The sequence below is a fragment of the Synchiropus splendidus genome, chromosome 6 (genome assembly GCF_027744825.2).
Source record: "Synchiropus splendidus isolate RoL2022-P1 chromosome 6, RoL_Sspl_1.0, whole genome shotgun sequence".
In the NCBI taxonomy this organism is placed as follows: Eukaryota; Metazoa; Chordata; class Actinopteri; order Syngnathiformes; family Callionymidae; genus Synchiropus; species Synchiropus splendidus.
Window position 1 is genome coordinate 26,688,698 of NC_071339.1, and position 20,050 is coordinate 26,708,747.

Here is a 20,050-nt window from a genome sequence, read left to right on the forward strand (position 1 = left end):
TGGCAAACAGGCTCTGGCATCACATTTACTTCAGCTTCCTCGCATCTTATCTATAATAAACCTCAGCAGTTGCAACACATTGTCTCATTTTCCTCCACAGCCTAAGATGTCTTTCTGGGGCGAAATCCCCTTCAAAAGTAGAGAATCCAATATCCAATTCCACTTTGTTCCTGAGCCAAGTCATACGTTTTTCATCGCCTCATGGAGTTGCAGGAGTTATGAAACCATAACGCTGTTTGTGAAGTCGGGCAGGCAGAAAAATCTGAAATGATAAGAGCCAGTAAAGTTTGCCAGGTGTTGTGCAGCTTCATAAGGCAATATAATGCTATTATCAGGGTACTATGACTTTGTATCCCTGATGAGGTTTACTCATAGAGTATTTTCTGACTGAACCCTTGAAATTGGAACCATTTAACAGACATGACGTTTTTGTCAGCATCATCTCATCAAAGGGTCTAGTCATGTGTACAGTCTTGAACTCTTTGACATAATCTGATGCTGGCTGACAACAGAGCACAGCTTTTGGTATTTGCTTTTAGTAATGAGCATCTATTATGGTTGCATCGACTGCTGCTGCTATGAAGTGAAGTTGCGAACTGTTGCTAGAGGTTAGCGTGTAGATGGAGCATTACACCATTTCACGCTTCGATTGTAACCAATTCATGTAAAGCTGTTGCACAAAAATAAAACACACAAAAACACTGTTCCATGAACCAAACCTTTTGAAATGATTGGATGTCGCTATGTCTATCCAACCCCGATGTCACCCGCCCCTCTGTCCCCCCTGCAATGAGACAATGTTAGCGAATCGATGCGGCGCAGCTATAGAGGCGAGACTATTAGGATAGTCTGCAGAAAGAGATGCAAGCTTTTCATTTTAATACCTGTTTTCAAGAATAGCCTCAGAATGTTTTAAGTGTTTCATCAATACATCCAATTCGGTCTTTCTCTTTTTAAATAAACCATTTCTTTCTATTTAGAAGGTTTAATATAGTTTGAAAACATTTTGTTAAAAATGTAGCTTTGACCTGTATTATTTTGTTTATAATGTTATTTTTGTTGTTGAAGTGGTGGAGACCCAAGTCCAGTAACTATTAGTGTTGTAGTGAAGACCACCAAACAAGAAACCGTGTTTGGGGCGGTGGGCAAAGCAGGTTACGCCCAGTATAGACAAAGACAACAAGGCGATGGCGAAAGTTGTGTTGATGTAATTGTTATTTTGTTTTTAATCTTATTTTATTTTTTATCTTGGTGTATGTTCCAAAAAGGCACAATTTATAAAAAAATCAATCATGTTTCCCCATAGTTTTTGACTCATCCTTCAACTTTTGTGATACTGTGGTGTACATTCTAAGTTCTCACTTTTTCTTCCGATGTAGTTGATGAATTAAACAAGTAATTTTGTCTTAATAATGACTGTGACATATGCTCATTGAGAATTAACCTATGTTCAAAACATGAATTAATATTTTATGGTTTTGCTCCCAAGTGTTTTGGTTTTGTGCTGAAAGAACACACGACAAAAGAGTGTTATTTTTACTTGCCAGAGTGGCGATAAAACTAAATAAAAAGTATCCCCTTGATTCCAGACTTGACATCGTTTCAAATCAAAACCTACTCCATAATTAATAGTGTGTAAACCACAGCAGCACCTGAGCGACGGAAACTCTGTGGGATGGTTGAATGCCATTTAGTCACACTAAATTTTTCATGAGACTAAAAGATTTGACAGAATGTGGAGATGAAGCACAACTCCGGCCCCTGGAGGTGGATGATGGACGTTTCCAGGCCACATGTGGACACTCGCTTGTCTTTACGCTGCTATCAAATCGCGTTGTCGCGGCTGGATTTAGGAAAATAAAGGAACTTCAGATATTACTAATGTGAACCGAATTGTCAGAAGCTGAAATAACTACAAGAGATTTTTACCAAGACGTCTCAATTCAAAAGGCGACACACAACATACCCGATAAGGGAAATGAAAGAGGTTTAAGAGCTACACAGCCCAAAAAAAAAAAAAAAGGCTTTGAGCGGGAATCCCCAGGGAGCCATTTGAGCACATCGTTGTCTGTGAGCAGCTTGTGTTGGGCGGTGTGTTCAAGAGAAAGTCTGGGGATGTAATTGATCCACTGAAAAGCGATTTAAACTCAGTTTCTATTTGCTTTCATGTCTGATAACGCAGTTGTTTCTTTAAAGTGAAAGTATTCAGAAAGGAAAGTTTTGTTTTGGAGCTCTTAGTGATGGAATTCATCTCTCCAATGGCGCTGGTTGTTTGAAGAAGTAGTAAATGTTATGCAAATATGTTTCATTGTTGTCCATAATTGTGTGCAATCATCTGAGTCTTTGTTAAAGTAAAAACGAGACCAGGGGACTCATTTATTTTAATAATTTTTTATATTATTTAAATTAGGCGTGATGCACGTGATGCACTCAGGCAGTTTTTAATAAAAAAAATAAAAAAAAATATTAAAATCCATGAAATAAGTATCAGGAGCTATGTTTACTTCGAAGACAAAGAAGTGTCAGTGGCACTTATTACACACCAGCATCAGAATCTGGGCGCATTTAGCTAAATCACACGCTTCCTTTATCAAAGGTGTGGATGCACAAAAACGTGGCATACACACTCCTCATGGCAAAATCCATAGATATCTGAAAATTAGATGGAAATTTAGGGTGCTTCTGGCCAACTTCTGTGCATCTTAATGCTAGTTTCTATATTTATTATTATTTTTGAAGTGATATAGTTTTGCCTTATGTAAATGGAGCGATCGCTGAACAACCATGGCTGGATCTCTTCACAATGACCACACATTTGTATTTCGCAACAAGATAAACTCATGCTCAGAGCCATACATACCACTAGCATTGCAATGTTGGGTTATTTTTTTTCTCCTGTCTATTTGTTGATTGTGACAGAGGGCTAATTTAGCAACATATCCTCACTCCTATGGTGCAATATATTGACGTTGGGAAAGTTGATTTTTGCCTTGAGTATTTACGACAAGGGCAGCCATCAGTGTTACATGTTGACACATCACAGCACAACACGTAAAAGAAAGACAGTCCATCAAACGGTCGTGCGTTTTAGTTACAGTGCTTTTCAGTACCGTAACAAAGAAGTAGAGCCATGGAGGGTTATAAATCGCAATAGCAACTGACATCCAATGTGAATAAGTGTAGAAAATTTTCGTTACGTGTCCCCCGTTTTTAATCCATTGAATCGCCTCTGTGTGCAAGGCGGAAGATTTCCTTTCTTGTCAGTATAGGACGCAAAAGTCCGCCTTCCCAATGTCAACATATTACGCTCTGGGAGAGAGGGTGGGTTGGATTTACATATGATTTGCGTATTTAAATGAGGTCATGGAACTTGGTTGGGTGCCATCTGTGCTTATTTGTGAGGTATCAAGCACAGATTCATGCGGGCACTCTGTTTCATACAACCGGATATTTTTCTGCGTACGCCGTTTACACCAAGTTTCAGAATGAATTCTACGCAGGTATTGATGCATGAGTATCCAGGTCCTTGGCTGCAAGTCTTCTGCATCCACACTTCTCCATCACAGGATCCGAGCACTACTTAAAGTCGAGATGGCGCCTCATCACAGATGGGGATCCCCATGGTTCACTGCTTTTTCTTCTTGGACCATTTTGTTCTGCAGGCTGGGAACAGCCCAGCAGCGCTGCTATCTAATATTCTTCAGCCTAAACCAGCATCTTATGTGCCCATGATCTATTTATAAGTACATGGCGGAATTTGGAGCATAATTGTACCGTCGAGGGCTTCATCTATTGTGGTGATAATGGCCATACTGTAATGATAGAAAAAGTTGTGGGCTGTGAATCCCGACTGTGCTCAGCCAGGGACGCTGAAGGTTTAATTCATCATGGTCTGCATCCATGTGCCAAAACAAAGCAGCGCTACAGTGCCTCTCTAGATATATGGTTTCACACAGACACGGAGAGGAAACAGGCCTCTTTAAATATAAAAGTGTGACTAATGCATCGTGATGGCGCAGGTGATTAAATGTACACTGACACCGTCGCATTTATCTGTGTGTTTATCTGTGTGTATGAGTTTATGTGTGACGATACAGGGCCATTACACATTCAGGACACATAACATATGGGTTCCACTGCCAGTGTGTGAGACCCTCGGGGAGAACTCGGTGAAATAAACGAGCGCAATGGGCCGAAGAATAATGTGATATGGTTTCAGGCCCCAATGATTTCCTTTTCATGATGATGATGATGAGGAATCTGACGGCGAATGTGCCATGTCTTTGCTCATCTGGTTTAGGCCTCATCTGCCGCCCAGCTGACTGTCATGTACCACTTGACCTCCTTTTCCTCACAGGGTCAGGCTTTGTGACCTTCAACTGGTCCAAACAGAAACTCTTGAGTTGCTGAATGGACGCTTGCGTCAGAAAACTATTTTGGAGCCTTTTGAGGTGATAGCTGGGTTGGAGGTGGGTCATGTTGACCAAAACACAGACCATTCGTGTTGTAGATAGTAATAAGGATAAGAATCATGAATAAAATATATTTCCAAAAAAAGGTGTCATTTTTTCGCTATTCTGATAGTCAGTTATTTTAATCATAAGTTGAAACTTTTCCAACAAATAAAAATAAAATCATTGTTAAAAACAGTAGATAAACAAATACAAGTCTTTTCAGGTATTAAATCCTGGATGGCCTGAGTGTTTGAATGTGTTGTGATTGTGTTACTAATGATCTGAATAACCAACCTTTTTTTATTGATTTTTCTAACCCACAGTTGTTGCTCATTTTCCCACCAACACACAAATCCATACACACACAGTCAAGAGAAACTGATTACCCAGTCCCACTGCACGGCCATTACTTATGTATAAGGTCCCCCAATAAATGTTTATACCACCCGGAATTAGATACGATGCTCCTTATTGATCGCTTCATGGTGACGTTCATGCAGTAGCTGCCAATGGTTAACAAACTGTTGTCAGAAGCCGCAACACTATAAAACAAAAGATAGAAATAAATGTAGACGTAATTAACTGAGCTGTCTATGTTTGTGAATATTTGTGAAATACCATTTGCAATAAATACACTTGATAAAAGGGTATTCAAATGAAAGTAATTATTACTGACAACAATTGTACACAATTGTAACTTTCCTCTGCTTAACTGTATTTTTAACATATGATTGCATGAGCCCACTTATCATCTGGGAGTTGCACGCTTGGCTCGCAGGTACTTCAGCAGCTGAAAGACGCCGCTGACGCTGCCGTTTGATATCGACAGCTTTTGGAAAATAAAAGTAGCTGAATCCTCAAATGATTTTCTGAAAACAGCTGGTCTCCTGTGGCTGTGTGCTGTGAGGTTTGTTGTGTGCTGTTGACCCAGTTATTCTGATGTGTGTGTGTGCGCATGTTTGCGTGCTGACATGGTTGACAGATACATTACTTTTTCTCACGTTAACAGATTGTTATTCCATGACCGAGCAGCTGTAACAAATGTTGCATGTCGGCTAATGAGAAAACACGAGATTGCGATACTAATGATCAGTCCAAAAGTGACGTGGATGTTGAGTGAATACAAAGTCAAGTTTAATTGTCTAAAAGGTAATAAAAAGTATATTTTGAGTTGAGATTGGAGTTTGTATCTGCCAGTCACGGGGGTCAATCGACGGACTCCCTGTCTACATAGATATGAAAAAAAACAAAAAAACAAAAAAACAAAATATATAAAATACATTATTATTTATATATATTATTTATATATATTATTTATATATATATATATATATATATATATATATATATATATATATATATATATATATATATATATATATATATATATATATATATATATATATATATATATATATATATATATATATCAACATATACCTGTATATCATTAGTTATATATATGTTGAAAACTCTTGTCAACTAATGTTTGACAAGGGTTTGTTGACATAACAGGTGGCTAAGCTCAATAATTTCTTAATTATTTTTCTTTTTCTTTTCATCATTTGAACATGTACCTCTGTGAAGGCATGTGGACCATTTCTGGACTTCCACGTCACTTTCTAATTAATACTCAAACACATAAAGCATAGATTATTTTATTTCACACATACTTTACACTCTCATTTCCCATTACAGTCTCATCAATAAATTATTTTATTCTACACGTGGCACAACTTTCAATTGCACACAATGACAATGTGTGCAATTGTTGTATATTTTTATATTGTAAATTTATATTGTATATTGTAAATTTCATGGCACACTTCATCGCAGCTCAAACCAAGAAGGATTCGAATCATGAGTCAAATTTCGGACTCACCACTGCACTTCCTGTCAAAAATGTTTCCACTAATCTGACAATTTACAGGCAGCTATTTTTCCTGACAGTAGTTTGAGATTGTGTCATAAATCTGGAGCAACACACTCGCTTTTGCTTTAGTGAGAATTTATTCTGAGTTTTACAACCCTGCAATATTGTGAACGTGCACATGAAAACTATGTGATGGAACCGCAGCACCTCTGCTTCACTCTTCTCGCCAAATCTTCTCCCAATAACTCTCCGTTTTGCTGTTGGAACACGTCCAAATAGAGCCGCCCGACTCATAAAAAGCTCCATCCTGCCCATAAAGCACAGACTAAAACACACTTAAGTCTCTGGTCGACAGAGGAAATGTGTTTTACGCAGCGGTTCGGAACCTCCGGGGCGTGAATCCATTAAGAAGTTAATATACGACTCTTGTGAATTAAAGGGACACTTCTGTTTAGTAGAGTGTCAGGCGGGTGATACGCCACTTCTTTAGAAGTGAAGCTTCAAGGTTCAGCAGTTCACAGCTGAACACATACAAAATATTTGTTTTAGTGTTTGGGAGGTGGTTTGACATTCTGATCAGATTCAGATTCAAAATTCATGAATGAGTCGTGAAAACACATTATGACCCAAAACCCCTCAGTTCCAGTTGTATTTTCTTCGCATATCTGCCATTACTATTAACTTAAGTGGCTGAAATTCCTAATAAGCGACAAAGCACATTGATCATTGTTGATCAATCACGAAAACTTCAACACACTTTTTAAATCTTAAACGCTTTTTTGTCTTTCTCACGTGACCTTTAAGGTTCCTTCATGGTTGTGAATGCGTCGGGTCGGGCATCCGGACAGAAGGCTCACCTCTACATGCCCATCCTGAAGGAGAACGACACGCACTGCATTGACTTCCTTTACTCCCTCTCCAGCCGGAACGGAGCAAGCCCGGGGACTCTCAATGTCTATATCAAGGTATGCTCGCTTGCGTGTCAGTAGTTGGTATGATTCAGTGGCAGGTCCTGCACATATCTGTTAAATGTTAACTGAAAGGGAGAGACTGAATTTTAACTCACTGATGGTGATGCTTTTGTTTGTGTGGAAGAGTGTATTCACCCAGACACGAGACTGAAGAAAACTACTCTTATGATAAGGCAGACTCTGAAGAATCAATATGTTTTATCCTGAAAGAGAGAAAGTTTAAATGAATGATGCAACGGTATTGATGGATGTGTGCTGCTGATGATGGAGGGATATGACTGCAATAATGCTAATATCACAAGGGTCTGCCAATAAAGACTTAAAGAGAAGTAGCTGCTAAGTAGCTTTATATACAATATTCAATATTTGTCTTCCTATATTACAGATACCTTTTGTGATATGGTCAGTTGGATGAATGGATGGCCGAATGAATGGATGGGTGTGGAGGCATATAGACAGGCAGACAGACAGACTGATCCACTCCTACCCTTTCTGCAGGTGAATGGGGGAGCCCAAGGAAACCCCATATGGAATGCATCCGACACTGTCACTGAGGGATGGGTGAAGGCCGAACTGGCCATTTCAACGTTCTGGCCAAACTCCTATCAGGTAACAAACTGGCTGATTCATCTCTCACACATGTCAGACAGGTCAATATTTGATACTCCATCTCTTGTGGTGAAGTGTTTGACTTGCTAATTGCTTCGTATTTAGATTACATATTTATTTTGATGGAAGGTATCTCGCTGGTGAGAATACTGAGCAGAGGACAAAGACAATCGTTCCACCATCATTTTCAAATGAAACCCACACAAGTCAGGCTCACGCTCTGCAGACTAAGAAGACGAGTAAGAGAAAGAGCATATGTACTCAGCAGACGGAAGTGACAGAAGGACAAAGATGAATAGTTGCTGACTTTTGGAGGTTCCCCCTGTGGAGTTCTTATCGACTCAGCAGGGGCGTCAAGATGTCACGGGACATGGAGAATTGTTCTCCGAGTGGCTCATCCCTCTCTTTTGTCTCCGTTTTAGGTGATCTTTGAAGCGGTTTCGGTGCAGGGCCAACCTGGGTTCATCGGCATCGACGATATTCGAGTCCTGGCTCACCCCTGTCGTAAGTACACGGGCAACCCCTCTGAGGGCCGTCTGTTCCCAAGCCTTGAAAAAAATAAGAAGACTCCATGGTTGACAGACTGTGACTTGCAGGCAGTCCAAATTCAGTTTTTATCACTCTATTCTGGCTCTGACTCGCTGAAGTCTCAGTGCTCCACTTACTTCTCGGTGTCTGCTGAGTTTGCGCCCGAGCTTTTGTTGACACTGAGATGTAAATAAAGACATGATGTTTTGTAGGTTTATTCCTTCTGTATCATAAGATAACTATTGCTAAGAAGCCAAGGTAGGTGATTTTATCTTGGATATCCAGAGTTGTTTCTGCTAATTCTCGTTTCTCAGGCAAAGAAAACTGAAATATTCCAAAACTGGAGTTGGTTATAAAACTGTAAAGTTGGTAAACAAGGGGCGAGCTCATATTGTCCAGTTCCAGTTAGAAAGGTTGTTTACCATTTTCTTGTCATTTTGCATGCACAATAATTAACAGCTTGATAATGGGAAAAATTACCTCACAACATGCAATACATGCAGTTTTGAAAAAAAAACAAAACAAAATAAGAAAAGAGCACGATCTGACTAAAATAAACAATGTGTGCATGAAATATGGTCAGTCTAGTGGCAATGCAGCCTTGTTATTTCACATCTGTTTATTATATTTCATTTCTGTAACCGGTAGAAAAAAAGAACCATTTATTTTGTGGCTTTATTCATAATGGGAGAGAGAATCAAATGGCTCTTTTAATATTAAAGGTTGCCATCCCTTGACTCTGTTGAAGTAGATGCATATCATCCAACCCTACATTATTCTTAAACAATATTACGTTTGGAAGTATAATGCTGTTTTTATAGCAGTTTTACAAAATGAACGGCATTGGTTACATGAAGACAACATACTGTATTATAAAATGCAAATAAATAAAATAATAATAATTTGATTTAAAAAGAAAGAACAAATATTTGCTGTTGAAATATTTCCAGGTTAGGCTGACATACGTGCCCCAAGAGCTAAAATATGGTGAGACAGGTTTAGAAGTTGAGGCTCAACTGACTTTCTTTAAATATGGAGAGTGCGTTTGTGAATTTTATGTAGGAGGAACACAAATTAATACGAGAAGCGATTCGTTCAACAGTGTCATCTGCCGCTAACTGACCATTAGTGTCAGGTCAAATCATCATTGCTTTGTGATCGATGCATCTTTAGTTTAACTGATTGCTGTCTGCAGACGCTCCAAATGAAATTATCCCGTCTGGGGCCAAAGTCACCCTGGCTGCCTGTCTAACTGTCCGCCTGCCCATCTGTCTCCACATCAGCCATCCTTCTCTCTTCGCAACAGAATTACGGGTCGTTTGAACCCAGTAACTGCAGTTACAGCACTCTTATCTCCTGCGCGCTTCATCACAAGAGTGCCTCTTTTAGTAGCCGACCAGTTGCTTAAATGCAACATTACGACTGTTTTATCGGTGTTGAGTGACCCGAGAGCCATTCTGAGGAAGTGGGGTCACCTATGGAGGGGCTGTGTTCTTTTCCTGAAGTGCCACTCTGAGTGTGCAAGTTTTGAAAATCAGGCAAAGAATCATTACCTTAACTTTTAACAAAATAAAGTTTGATCGTCGAGCTTTCTTTTGGTGTTTTAAATTTAATCAAGCTCTGAGATATGTGTGAAGGAATTGAAACATTTTTGTTTATTGTGGTTGTGTTACAGGAAAGGCTCCACACTTCCTTCGACTGCAGAACGTGGAAGTGAACGTCGGTCAGAACGCCACCTTTCAGTGCACTGCCGGAGGGAAGTGGTCCCAGCATGACAAACTATGGCTCCAGGTTTGTGGGACATTTGGCCTCACTTCATTATATTGACAGAATGGGAGCTAGTATGTACAGACCACTCACGGATGGTTTAGATTTGGGGGCCACCATTTACTTTCTATTTGACAAAAACTTGGAAATTGAAAAAAGCATTAGAATATTGACCGATTTTACCAGTGAAGATGAATATACCAAATGCACTGTCAGGATAAGCTTCTCAATAAATCTACCACTCAGAAGCATTGTTTGTTTGAAACTTTAAGAACATTAAAATGTCAATAGAGAGGTGCGATTAAGTGCCAATAGTGGACCATTATATTACAACAAGTGAGAGGAAATAGGATGGAATGGATGCGAAACTTAAATCTTAAATATACTTCCACAGTAGATAAGAATACCGTAGACAGAATACTTTAGACCCGCCCCTGAGTGGATTGACCTACTTTTCTAATGTGACTTAAGGTGGGTAGGAGGGAGTTTACATTTTAATGTGAAATGTGTACATATTTTCTAAAATGTTTCTGTACGTCTTCTTCTATTCAGCATATCTTCACCTCATAGGAACTGCAGTTTGTCGTTCAAAAGGGGTTGAATAAAGATAATGTTGTGCTGTATGGGTATGAGTGGGGCACAAACTTGAGGTTACAGTGAAATGGCTGTAATACAGCAAGCAGGAGATATTACAAAAAAGAAAGTACAGAGCTCATATGTCCCCAGCTGCAGTGGTCCTATTTCAGAAATGATTAAAATTCCTTGTTCCCCTTTGCACCAAAGACTCCGTCTCTGTTCACCTGACAAGTGCGACCGTGTTTTCCCCAAAACGCGGCCATGTTCTCATTTACATGAGTGTGCACTGGTACGTGTCTCCTCGGTGTTGGCACTACTCTGTGTTGCAGTAGAAGAACTGCGACCTTCCATTTTGGGCATGGGCCTCAAAATGGAGATCTTATTTTAATTATTGATAACGAAGAACAAATTCTTTTCTACACACGCTGCGTCGGGAGTGCAACACCACTCTGTGCCGCAATTTCTGCTGGAGACAGTGTAACAGCTCACTGCAGGGACAAACAGAGAGACATTTTTAGACCATGAGAGCGAGTGCTGACATTGTTCTCTGGTAAAATATCTTCTGAGACCAGGTCAACTTGGGACTCATTATTTGTGGGAGCTGCTGGGGTTCACGCGGGAGCTGAGAGTGAAAGATGTGATGCTTGCGGGTGCTTACATCACCTCTTGTTTATCTCTTCAACCAATGGATTAATGATAATGAAAAAAGGACTATCATGGGTGTAAGTTTGTTCAGGTTTGCAATCTTATCAATGTTGGTTTGGTCTAGAGGTTTTCAAAGGCTCTGTGTACATAGTGGTCTGAGAATTTTGAATTGACATAAGTACTTTTAAAACTTCAATGGCAAATCAGTTGCATGGTCCAAATAAATATATATATAGGAGAGTGCATCGTTCCCCATAATCTTTTCACGTGGCTCACAGCTTAATGTTCTGCGTTGATCTTCTTCCTTGCTGCCCCTCCACTGTGGGCATCTGGTGAGCAGGTGTGTCTTGGGCTTGGACACTTATCCATGGATGTAATTGAACACAAGATCTTCTACGGTGGATGCAATGTGATTTTCCATGTTTGAGTTATAGTAGTGTTGTAGTCAAGACCACACCAAGTGGACATTTTTGAGAGTGGAGAGTATTGAGACAGATACAAGACCAAGACTGTATATATAAGGAGTTTCAAACTGAATGCAGGTACACATTGGTTAACCAATCCGGTATCATCTGAAACAAGCAGCACCGGTCTGACAAACAGCAGTCTTCAGACACACTATTGTTGTTTGGGTCTCCTCCTGATTAGTTAGGAAGAAAAAACCAGCACCCACTGTGGCCCTTTTGTGGAGCAGTTTGCAACCGTCGATAAATATCAAGAATAAAACAACAAAACAAAAATCCGTCTTTTACCAATTATGGCAGTTTTCTCTGTCTGTCTCTGCTTGGTCTTGAGTAGAAATCTCGTCCAGTCCATGACCAAGACAAGATAGAGGAAAAATTTCATTTGAGACTGAGACCCAAAAAAAGTGGTCATGAGACCAAGACTGATCTCGAGTAATTCAACGCTAAGTTTTAGATGTATGAGCAAAACATCCAACAAATGCTGAAATACTGCAGTAATCCAACTATTTTCTTCTGTTTTTGCCCCCTTGCAGCAGTGGAACGGGAAAGACACCTCACTGATGATGACCCGAGTGGTGAACCACAGACGCTTCTCAGCGACTGTCAACGTCGGCGACACCTCACAACGCAGCACAAGTCGCTACCGCTGCGTTATCCGATCAGACGGAGGGTCCGGAGTGTCCAACTATGCCGACCTCATCGTCAAAGGTAGTTTTTTGATTCACCCTCACAGCAAAACCTTTCACAGCTTCCTCTCTTCTTTCATTGAGGAAGAATGATCTCACATAGCAAATCAATTCAGGGAGAAACTCTTTACCTTCCCTCACAGACCTTTCTGCTCTCTCTGAACTGTAGGAATCGGAGTGTCTGTCCTGCTGTGAAGGATATTGATGTTTGGAGGGCGGGAGTTAATGATTTTGTGAACTCCGTGATGGAGTTACAGCCGCACAACTCTGCTGTTGTCTGGCTTAATCGTATTCCGATGTTGTGCATTATATTTTCCAGTTTTCTGTCTGTATCCATCAGCGTTGTTGGAGGTTTCACAGAGAGCAACAGATGTTGAATGTGCATTCCTTCGTTTTCTGACGTTCGTCCAGAGTTCAATCGATGAGCTGTCGCCTTCAGCTAACTTTAAACACAAAGGCTACAATGAAAAAATCATCTATTGCTGCAGTGTCTGTGTCACCCTGAGTGGGTGCAGTACAGAACATTGCTTCTCTACATGAAAGACGCTACTTAAACGAGGTCTTTAGATAAAAGACTAAAAAAGCAAGGTTTTGGTAACACTTTATTTTATCATCAATAAACAACATCCTATGTATGATAGCAGCATATTAGCCCGTAATTATACATCAGGAAGTACTGATAAGCATCTTCATAAGCTTGATAATACTTTGCTCTTAGAAAAATAAAAAAAGGGGCAAACCAGGAAGTAAGTGCAAAATGTTCACAACTGAACACAAGCATACGACGATCTAGAAACATTCATGATCTGCTGCTGCATCAACCTCCAGCATGTCCTCAAATTAATTAGCCCCCAGCTCACCTGGTTGCAACTAAACACACATACACTTGCATTTTTTAATCATGTAAAGGAGACACATCTGGGGTCCAAATGAAAATTGGAATGAGGACACACATTTAGCCAACATTCTTTGGTATGCTTGTGTGTGTTTGTGTGTGTGTCTGTGACAAGGTGTTGTTGGATTCCCCTGGCAGAGGGCCTGTCTGACAGCACCTGAGCTTCACTCACACAGAGGACAGTCATAGATTTACGCAGTCATTGAGCAGACGGTGTGTTCCACTAACAGATGGTTGTGACACTCTTGGTCCCTAAACTATCCTTCCAAACCAGCACACACACTTCACACACCGCGGAAACAATAATAGGAGAATTCACGGCAAACAAGAATCCCAGCACCTAAGTAGCAGAAGAGGTTGTTGGTTGGCTGTTGTGCCAGGAGTTGAAAACTGAAGAAAACAATAAATAAAAAATGGTAATCGTAAGGACTCTAATGTAGTAGGTGTTGGGGAGAAAGTGGGTTGTATGTTGGAACAAATACAAAGAGAGAAATCTAATAACACTCTGAAATAGAAAAGGATATGGGGTAGCACAACCATATATGGGAAAAAATTATGGTTACTCACGTAACCCAGGTTCTATGAATATGTGCTCCGCCGTCTAACGGCCTTCGCTATTGGTTAATCCACATCGAGGCGCTGGCCTCGGCCTGAGACTTTGATTGATTGGCTCTCCGCCCAGGAAAGCACCACCCACCACGTATAACTCTCCCCTGCTCCTGCCGCTCTGCTACTTTTGGAACTCAGCGGAAACAGGCCTGCTGGGCAGCCAGTTTAAGGGCTACGCACATATTCATAGAACCTGGGTTACGTGAGTAACCATAATTTCTATTTCATATGTGCTCTGCCCTCTAATAGCCTTCGCTATTGGTTAAAAACCACGGCGAAGGCCGTAGGGATTAGTTCACTCCCAGCATGGCCTTACAGAAGACGTGACAGGAAAGAACCAAATCAATGACCAGAGGGTCCAGCCATGGTCGAAGATCCCTGAACAGACAAAACAGTGTGAGCCACTGAAGTGTCCGTCATGTCTCAGATAGTTCTGAGCAAAGGTCGAAGCAGAAGACCAAGAAGCAGCTTGACAGATGTCTTCCATAGAAGCACCTCCGAAAAGCGCAGCAGATGAGGAGATGGCCCTAGTTGAATGAGCCCTGAGGCCCTCTGGGGCCACAGAGCCTTCAGCTTTGTATGCAGCAGAAATGGCTATACAAACCCAGTGGGCAAGGCGCTGCAAAGTGACAGCTTTCCAACTCAGGTTCCCTCCATAACATACAAACAGACTATTGGTCAGACAAAAGTCCTTTGTCCTGTCCACATAGCAAGCTAGGGCCCGCACCGGGCACAACCGGTGCATCCTAGCCTCCTGGTCAGACTGATGAGGTGGGGAATAAAAGGCCCTCAACATCAGGACTTGAGACCGATACGACGCAGCATCCACCACCTTCGAGAAGGTCTGTGGAGCCAGGTGGTAGGGTACCCGGTCGAACTGGTAACAGTTGTCCCCCACTGCAAACCTCAGGTAGCGCCTGTGGCGCTGTAGGATGGGAACGTGAAAGTACGCATCCGTCAGATCGACGGAGGTCATCCCCTGGCCTGACACACTCGAGCAGTTGCTTTATTGTCAGCATCCTGAACGAGCGGGAGGAGATGAAGGCATTCAGCCGTCGCAGATCCAGAATTGGTCTGAGACCTCCCGACCTCTTGGGGACCAGAAAGTACACCGAGTAAAACCCTCTCTCGCTGTCTTCCTGAGGCACCAGAGAGATAGCTCGTTTCTGAAGGAGCGACTCCACCTCCTGCTCCAGACACAGACGCTCTGCTGGGGAGCGAGGAGACGTGAGACGGAGTCCCGTGAACTCGGGGGGACAGCGACAGAACTGAAGTGCGTAGCCCCTGCTTAATGATCTGTTTAACCAAGAGCGGCGGGAGCAGGGGAGAGTTATACGTGTTGGGTGGTGCCTTCCTGGGCGGAGAGCCAATCAATCGAAGTCTCAGGCCGAGGCCAGTGCCTCGATGTGGATTAACCACTAGCGAAGGCTGTTAGAGGGCGGAGCACATATGAAATACAACTGAGATTCCATGCAAGATTTCCGCAAGGATCTCCAATCCAAGCCTCCCTCCCACTTCTATGTCCAACCGGAATGCGGCACATGAGTTCCGGAAGCAATGAACTCCAGTATTATGGTGGTTGTATGATTATGAAACTAATATATATTATGATTGGTTTTGGGTGGATTTGTCCATGAAAAACACACTGAAAACCTTGATGTTCATGTCCACCTAGATGATGTGTTGAGTTATCCGTTTGTTTCAATGTTTCAACTTAATTTGAATACGTTTGATCATGTGAGATTTTATCTTTAAAAAGAGACCATTTTTTGTATGCTTAGCAGCTTTCTTTTAAGATACGGCGTAATGCCACAGTCCTTTATATGTAGCGGAAACCCTATCTTGCAAAAAAAAGTATACCCAAAAAACATCACAAATATCTGCTGTTGTTAGCAGCCTTTAGTGGAACCATTTTGAAACACCCACTCTACGTCAACTTGCGCCACCAAATGTGTAATTTGCCTGCAGTATGCTTGGACGAGGACACTTGGGGGTGGGGGGCAAAATAGGAAGTGTTTGAGGACCACTTTTCTCTTCCGTTCTCTGACGACTTGTTCCAGTAATCTTTTTATAGATGTTGCCTGGACAAGGTCCTACTTACTGACATCGTGAGGTAACAGAACCTTAAACAGTTCCACCCTAGTTCTTTTTTGCGTCAGTGCTGCTGGCCGGGTGCAGGAAATGTGGGCAAATTGAAGGCCTCACATGCCAACATGCGATGCGGAAAGACGACTTAACTCAAGTCCGCTTTACGATCATCGGTGAGAAAGTTTTGGACCTATCCCCTTTTAAAAAAAATGTAAATTATCAGGAGTTTATTTTTTTTTACATAGCTCATGCTGCCTCCCAAAATAAGGCCAGGCACCTGCCCTTGTAGGTTGTCAGTGGGGTGGCCGGAGAGATGCCAGGGGAGTCTAAGGCCACCGTTGGCCACCATGTAGCTCCGCCCCTGTAAATTGAATTAATTTGTTCTGGGACAAGTCATTTCGACCTTGTTACCATGGCTTTGTTCAAGATTTGCAGAGGAATTGCAGATGAATAAAGAGCAAATAAGCAAGAGTGAATTTCACCACACCAAATGGTGTGTGACCACAGAAGCTCAGGAACCAGTGTGTGTTCGGTGAATTTGTTGTGACTGAAGCAAAGTTCATAGGTTTGTGAAACCTGCATTGTTCAGACTCAGCGGTGCTGTCTGTATTGCTTGTACAAAACTATGCTTATCATAGAAAAAAAATATTGTCACGACCTGTGTTTTTGTGGCCCAATGTGTAGGCCAATTGCACACCTCTGCCTGCTTCTTAGATTGTCTATGAGTTGCTTCAAAAGACTGCTCCCAATCCTGCCTCAAGAAGAAAATCCCCATCTCTCATACCCATCTTACCAATCTTACCTATAACAGTAGATTGACCCAAACAAGCTTGAAGCACCAGAATTTGCTTTCCTTGCGATGAGGTTTGTCCGAACCATCTGCGAAAACGAGGCTATTAAAAATAAGGAGTGATTCACACCTTTCTGTCCGCTTCGTCTCGCGGTCTTTTCACACATCCATCTTTCAATTCACACCTCTCACCTGTGAGTGAGTATGATGGAGTTGTCATAATTTTGTTTGAGTAAAGCAGGTTTTTCATTGAGCTATGGCTTTTGTATGATGATGGAAACACACACACTGCCAACCGTCAGAAACATTCCCACAATCACATACACTCGCAGATGTTTTTCTCTGCTTCCATGCTTTTCTCATTTGTACGCCTCTTGTAGAACAGATGTAGCCTGCGCCCTTGGTGCGCTTGGGTCACAACTTTCTCTCAGGGTGTGTCAGCTGTGAGTGTGTGTGTGTGCTGGGCTGCTTGGCAACACGTGTGTAGAGGAGCATGTTTTTAAGCAGTTGACCTGCATGACTTGAGAGAAAAGACACCAGAATAACTGCGAAGGTAGAGCCGAAGTCCTTCATAAATTTGATCTGTTTCCTCGCCATCCCCACATATACCGACATGTTGTTATTCCCCATGGCCGCATTAGTTAACACCCAAGAGGCGCTCATGAGTTGATTTAAATACAGTGATGCGGCACCGTCTTTGCTAAAAGTACATGATTTAAAAGTTTGCACTCCGACTGATGAGTTTGGGTTGACGGTGGAAGTTTGACGCGAAGAGCTCTGGGGGAAACGTGTGTCCTCACAAAGGCAGCTGCACAGCAGTGTAGGTGTGTGTTCTGTCTGTCAGAGATAAGACTCAGTGGGGCGTAGCAGAGATCTGGGAGAGCCACCGTCAGCCTCTGCCCTGTGGACGCCGTGCCGAGTGTGTGTGGTGTGTGCCTGTGTTCCGAGTGAAAGCGGCAACATCTTTCTAAGTCACCTCAGGTGGACATATAGCTGATTGTCCAAGAATTAGACCCAGCGGTCGCTATCGAAGTGTGTGAGTGTCTGTCCGTGTAGGTGTGTATTCGCTTGTATGTGTGTGTTTCGCTGTAGCCCAAAGCTCATTTCCAGCGTCGTCTATATGTCTATTTCCTGATAAGGGAATCAATAGGTTGGTGGACAGCTCAGTGCGATGTGTCAGTGCACAAAACTCCCTCTGGGTGTGAACTGCATTACCAGTTATTTACCAAAATAACACTTTTGAATGGCAGGTAAGGCCTCGGAAGTCGAAAATGTTTGAGTTAGTGAAAGTAACTAAACACACTAGTTTCAAGGTAAAAACATTTTGAGATTGGTGTTTATTTTGTGGATATTCTTGGCCTGACTCAGAGAGCGGTGTAACAGTTCAGGATAAAAAGCTATGTTTTAGTGACTGTAGTTTGATTGGCAAAACTGGATGCTCTTTGTCGCTTCCAAGATTCTGGAGTACTTTTTTATTACTATGTTATCTACATTTGCATTATTTAAAAGGGTGTTATTAATAAGTACATCTTGAATGTTGGAGCTCAGTGTCTACTGTCTTTTTTTCTCAAATGTTGATTCATCACTCCAGTTCTAGTGCTGCACCGCAGTTGATGGTCAAATCTCACTCCACTATACTGTAGTCCTTGTTCTCCTCCTCACCATCGTAAATGTTACTACTAGGCCAATATTACTAGTATTACTAATAACATAATAATAATACTTTTTTGGAATTTAACATATGAATTTTCATTCTACTTAAAAAAATAAAAGCTTATAAATAATAATAATAGTAATCATCATCATCATCATCATCATCATCATCATCATCATCATCATCATCATCATCATCATCATATTCTCTGATGGTTCTAGTTTTACATTCGAGTTTGTTGTTCTGGATGGGAAGCAAAAACTGTGTCTGTCTTCGCATCTGTGTGCACAGGGTGTAAATGCGGCACACTTTGTCTCATTATTGGTATTCTGTGTCCGTTGCTCTTTCATGTGCTTCAGCGTCAGCGTGTGTCCAGTGGATTTTTGAGACAGAGAGCGGACACTTCACACAGAATTTTTGAAGAGAGAAGCATAAGTAATGTATGAACAGGTATGTCGGGGTGAGCAAGGGGGAGGAGCAGAGGAGTGTCAGGTAGGAAGAGAGAGAAGGGTGAGAAGAAGGATCAGAGAAAACAGAGGTGAGCGCAGAGGCGAAGTTGTAGCAAGGGGGAGAGGAGTTGGAACAAAAGGCGGAAGCCTGGGATGATGGAATGGAAATGAGGGGAGGTGAAACAGCAATGTAGGAACATGAAAGAGATCAGAAACCAGAAGGTTCAGAAGTGGGGCAACCTCGTGAGTCTGTTGTTGTCCAAGGAAATTATCAGTTACGGTTAACCTGCAGAGTCCTATGAGAGGTCTTTTGGTTCATTCAAGCAGACATTGGTCATTCATTAATATTTTAGAACAAACGTGTCAAGAATGTTTTTGACATGCAAGAAACTGGAAGGATTAAGTCGATGAATTGTGAGCAACAGTAAGGTCATTAATGTTGTTGCTGAAACAAATTGTGAACCAGTTTCTTTGAGGATTAAGTTGTTCAGGTCAGAGACGGAAAAGTCACCCAACCTTTAGTGAATGAAGACAAACATGTTTTCAACCCTTTTGTTTGTTTTTCTTCTCCACCAAACTGCATGTTATGCATGTTGATTTGTCATTTTAATTCTTGTGTGTTTTGGTTGAAGTAAAATTGCTGTTTCCACAAGTATAATTATTAAGTTGAAACTGCTGTAATCAAAGATGATGTGACAGAGGAAAAACACAAATAGAAGTGGAGCTGAGTGCTTTGAAACAATTGTAATAAAAATAATAAATGAATAATAAAAATAATAAATAAAATAAAACATGTGACTTTGATTTGGTGCAAAGCTCAGATATTGATTTACTGGAAATCCACAAAAGCAAATGCTGCAATGTATTTTATGTGTAATAAGGAAAAAAGAATAAATTCATAAATGGATAAATGCATAAAACAAGGTGAGTATAAATCCTTTTTGAGTGTATTCATTTGAAAATAATACATTTTTGTTTTTTATATTAAAGTT

The 20,050-nt window shown here is 41.3% G+C and overlaps 1 protein-coding gene across 15 annotated transcripts in view; it reads left to right on the forward strand.

Annotated features, from left to right (window-relative positions):
• The window catches only part of LOC128760226 (receptor-type tyrosine-protein phosphatase T-like), a 204,070-nt gene that overhangs the window by 50,821 nt on the left and 133,199 nt on the right, over positions 1-20,050 (forward strand). For all 15 annotated transcript variants that reach the window (XM_053867382.1, XM_053867385.1, XM_053867383.1 and 12 more), the window contains exons 3-7: positions 7,132-7,292; positions 7,797-7,907; positions 8,330-8,411; positions 10,111-10,226; positions 12,421-12,595. In XM_053867382.1, the coding sequence (XP_053723357.1) occupies positions 7,132-7,292; positions 7,797-7,907; positions 8,330-8,411; positions 10,111-10,226; positions 12,421-12,595 (645 nt within the window). The remainder of the gene's footprint in view (positions 1-7,131; positions 7,293-7,796; positions 7,908-8,329; positions 8,412-10,110; positions 10,227-12,420; positions 12,596-20,050) is intronic.